Genomic DNA, 4,233 nt, shown 5'->3' on the forward strand with positions numbered 1-4,233 from the left:
CGACCCCGGATAGGCAGAAGAAAATGGATGGATGGATGGATGGATGGATGGATGGATGGATGGATGGATGGATGGATATAGAAACAAGACTTGGACCAGTCGTTCTGTGTTCATGTCTCTTTTCAGTCCTCTCAAACAGGTCAAGGCAGATGGGAGGAACCTTTCCTTCCCACTGTCACCCAAACTATGTTACAAATAGTAGATGGAAGTGAAAATTTGATAATCTGTTGGCTTCCTTAGACAAATTTAACTACTTTACATTTTATAATATATTAGGGATGTAAGAAAATATTGATACACTAAAAATGTTGCGAAATTTTGTTTCCTGATACTGTATCAATTTTTAATCAAGGTTTAATAGATGTTAGTAAGTAAGTAAAAGTTTATTTATATAGCGCCTTTCACAGAAAAGGATTTCACAAGGTGCTGTACGTCCATTATCAGAAAGAAAAAAGCAAATATATCACCATAGCTGTACAAATTATACACTCAAATACATTCAATATTTGAAACAAAAACAAAATGGAGTTCAATTTATCTCTCACCCTTATAGGTGGAGGGGATGGATACTAGACCAGAATAACACAGGGCTTATAAACTCAAGTTGTGAGATATTCAGTTGAATGCTTGGGTGACAAGGTGAGTTTTTTGTTGTTTTTTAAAGGAGTCAGTGTTTCCAAGAGAAGGAAGACATGAAAAACAAATACAGTTCTCACTGTTCTTCTGATTTCATAAAAATAAACTGAATTTAATCAGATTTTATCCATGTAATACATGATGCTCTCTTTACACTGAGTTTTTATTAATATACTGTATTTTGGAGTAAAAAAGGGTGATATATCGCCTTTCTTACGATATCGCAATATATCGTGATATACTGTATATCATATCGTGACTCCTGTGTTGCCAAACTCTTGCAGAAATATGAACCCAGTTCAGTACCATGAAGTGACTTTTATTGTGAAAGGGCGTTATATAAATACTCTGAATTAAAACTTCGTAAAAAGCAGCCGAAGTTAAAAGAAAACATTCAACATCTAAGTAAGCTCAAAGGACTGTTGATAGAGAAAACTTCAAGAGTCCGTCATGAAGAACGGAGGGGGGGTTAAAACTTTTGCACGAAGATATATGAGGGTTTGTACTGACATTTAGAAAAGTGGCTTCGTTTTGAGAGTAAACCAAACAGAAGTTTTGGTTGGGAGGGAGGTTTGGATCGATGTGGTCAGCCGGGGCAGATGAGGAGAATCCGGGGATAAAAATAAAAAAAAATCAGATGAAGGTGGACGGGTCAATGGATGTGCGTGTGTTTGTGTTCCTCGGAGTCGAGCCCCTATCGGCGCGTCGCATCGTTGATGTCCATGAGGCGGCGTGTGCCTTATTTAGACGACAAACATAGACGTGACCTTTCAGCCGGGCGGCAGATAAGACGGAGGAAGAGGAGGAGGAGGAGAGGAAGGCCGCGTGAAACAGAAGGGATGAAAAAAAAAAGGAATCTAGGAGGCGAGGGAAGGATTCTGCTGGAGGAGGCATGGAACGACGGGCGCTTTTCTGTCCCGTGTGTGGTGAAAACCTGTGGAAATAAAGTGTGTGTGCGTGTGTGTGTGTGTGTGTGTGTGTGTGTGTGTGTGTGTGTGTGTGTGTGTGTGTGTGTGGGCGGTCATGTGAAGGACAGCTGCCTATTATGTGCAGCAACGTGCAGGTCAGTGAAAATGCTTAAATTGGCCATTTTTTAAAAAGCTTCTCTTGAAAAAGCAGCATGCTCGGGTCATTACCGGTGAATATTTTCCAAACAAATTAGAGGTGTGCTCGGCTCCGAGTCATTAAAACCCTCTGACTGCGGGCTTTAACACCAAATGGAGTCATTTTGTTATCGTGCTTTCCCTGGCAGGTCTGCTGCGAGGGGATATGTTCACATGGACACCTCTGAATCCTGCGTGTGTGTGTGTGTTTTAGCATCAAACAGTGCGTGTGTGTGTGTGTGTGTGTGTGTGTGTGTGTGTGTGTGTGTGTGTGTGTGAGAGAGAGTCAGGAGTGGTTAAAAGGCAGAGTGAGAAGGGAGTCAACAGGCCTCATTAGAGCTGACTGATCCCACACTTCGGCGCTGTTCTCGCCACTTAACGAGGCCTAATATCCTCGCGAGGAACACGCGGGGAAACGGCGACGTGCGCGGAGACGGGAGAGAAGATTAGAGAGATGCTTTAAAAAAAGCGGAGCGCTAATGAACGCGAGCTGCTCCGAGGTTCTGACCCGTCCTGCCACCTGTTAGGAGGCTTTGGTGGTCGAGCGGCGATAGATGCGGGTGGGGGGGGGACTTACTCTGTCCGACTTTCAGGACCACCTTCATGCCTTTCGTGGCGCACACGCCCCCTCTCATGCTGTCCAGGCCTTGGCGTGTCCCGTCTGACGTGGCTGCAGAGACAAAAACACAAAGAGGCACGATTAAATCAAACCGTTTTTGTTCTGTGAAGAAATAATCTGCTCATTTTAGTGAAAACCTCATCAGCCCGAACACAGAAAACCTTCATCTAGATCAGGTCTGCCCCAGAGCTGCAACACTGCTTACAACTGTATTCACCAACTGGTGGTCCGTGGGCCACTTTGAGCTCGTTGAGTAGGGACCTCTCCAGTGGGGTCAACGTTACAAAACTAAAAATATGTAGTGACTTTTAATGTTTATTGTTACTTTTACACTTCAGGACAAAGGATAACACCATAGTCACGTAAACGAGAAAAATAATGAATATAATTTGGCCCAGAGGTTCTCAAACTGGGGTCCGAGGACCCGCAAAGGTCCGCGAGCCATATATTGGGGGCCCTCAAAAAAATTTCAAGAAATTGTTTGTTTGGTTTTTATTTAAAAAATGCTTATGTGGGACAATGTACTAATAAAACTAACATACTCAACCAAACAAAAACTAATATTCCCATGACATTTAGGGGTTAAAATGACAGTAAATTATTTCAAAAACAGCTTGGGGTTTATGAGGGGGTCCCTGGAAATGTTTCACCCTTGTAAACAGTCCCCAGACCCAAAATAAGAGCCCCTGGTTTAGCCTATCAAATAGCCTACTGAACTATGCAGGCATATTTTTGTTTCTAATCCTTAACATCTAGTCTAGTCTTGAAGGTTTTTAAAGGTAGCCCTAATGGATTTGAGAGAAATATCCAACAAAAAGCCTGGAAGTTGAATTATTGAAGTGGCTAACAAGCTACTAGCATGATTCAGTCAAAAAAGTTTCAGTTTTTGTAGCGATTGTACTGATCACATATTTTTTTTAAACAAACTGACAGGAGAACTGCTGAAGCCATCCTTTCTCTTGCAAGCATAAAAAAATTTAACCCATGTTGGCTTTGATCAAAGGTTCAAAAAGCCACAGACTGCAGACCCCTGATCTTGGCTATGCTAACAGCTAGCCAAATAATGACCTGTTCTACATCAGTTTTCAGGCTTTATTAAAAAACAAAAAAAAAATTTTTTTTGACCATTACTGTTTGAACCAAAATGGATGAGACAAACACCAGACTGGAATTTGTCTCAACGCGTATCAAGAAACCACAAAACTCCTGGGAGAGAGTTCTTTAAACTGATGAGACTTTTTTGGCATTAAGTCCCGTGAGCTTGTTTTTCACTGAGCCAAAAATGAAGCATTTAAAGAAGAAAAACCTGCAGTGAAACATGGAGGCAGCTTGGGTTTGTGTGAGGCTGCTTTGCTGCATCTGACACAGGGAGTCTGAAATCTATATAGAGTGCAATGGAATCTCAAGACTATCAAGGCCTTGTGGACTGAAATCTGCTGCCCAGAGTCAAAAAGCTTGGTCTGAGAGAGAAGTACTTTAAAAACATAAGAACATTGCTCAGAACCAAAAGCTGGACCTAACATCTGACAGAACATCACTTCTAAAATGACCTGACTGTCCCTTTAAAGCCACACTTCCTCAGTCTCTCTCTCGGTCTCTCTCTTCCTCTGACTACAACCCGAAGCAAACACCAGAATTTCTTCATATGGTCGGCCCTTCCAGAGAGGCAGCGAGTGACATTTGCAGAGGAAGAGGTTTAAAACTCCACCAGAAGCTCCGAAATGTCAAACTAGGAGGCAGCAGCACTTTAATAAGTCCTCATTTAGCAGCCGGCTGGAATTCATTAACACCCCCTCCGCGCCGTGTGGACTCACCCGCTCGCAATCAACTGCAGTCGCTGTTGAAGGGAAAGCTGAAGAACGGGGTGGGGTGGGG

The 4,233-nt window shown here is 42.7% G+C and overlaps 1 protein-coding gene across 1 annotated transcript in view; it reads right to left on the bottom strand.

Moving 5' to 3' along the window:
• efnb3b (ephrin-B3b) overlaps window positions 1–4,233 on the bottom strand; it is a 20,630-nt gene that overhangs the window by 5,961 nt on the left and 10,436 nt on the right. The window contains exon 3 of the mRNA XM_013999520.1: window positions 2,317–2,409. Within this exon, the coding sequence (XP_013854974.1) occupies window positions 2,317–2,409 (93 nt within the window). The remainder of the gene's footprint in view (window positions 1–2,316; window positions 2,410–4,233) is intronic.

The sequence above is a fragment of the Austrofundulus limnaeus genome, unplaced genomic scaffold, assembly GCF_001266775.1.
Source record: "Austrofundulus limnaeus strain Quisiro unplaced genomic scaffold, Austrofundulus_limnaeus-1.0 Scaffold2322, whole genome shotgun sequence".
NCBI classification, from domain to species: Eukaryota; Metazoa; Chordata; class Actinopteri; order Cyprinodontiformes; family Rivulidae; genus Austrofundulus; species Austrofundulus limnaeus.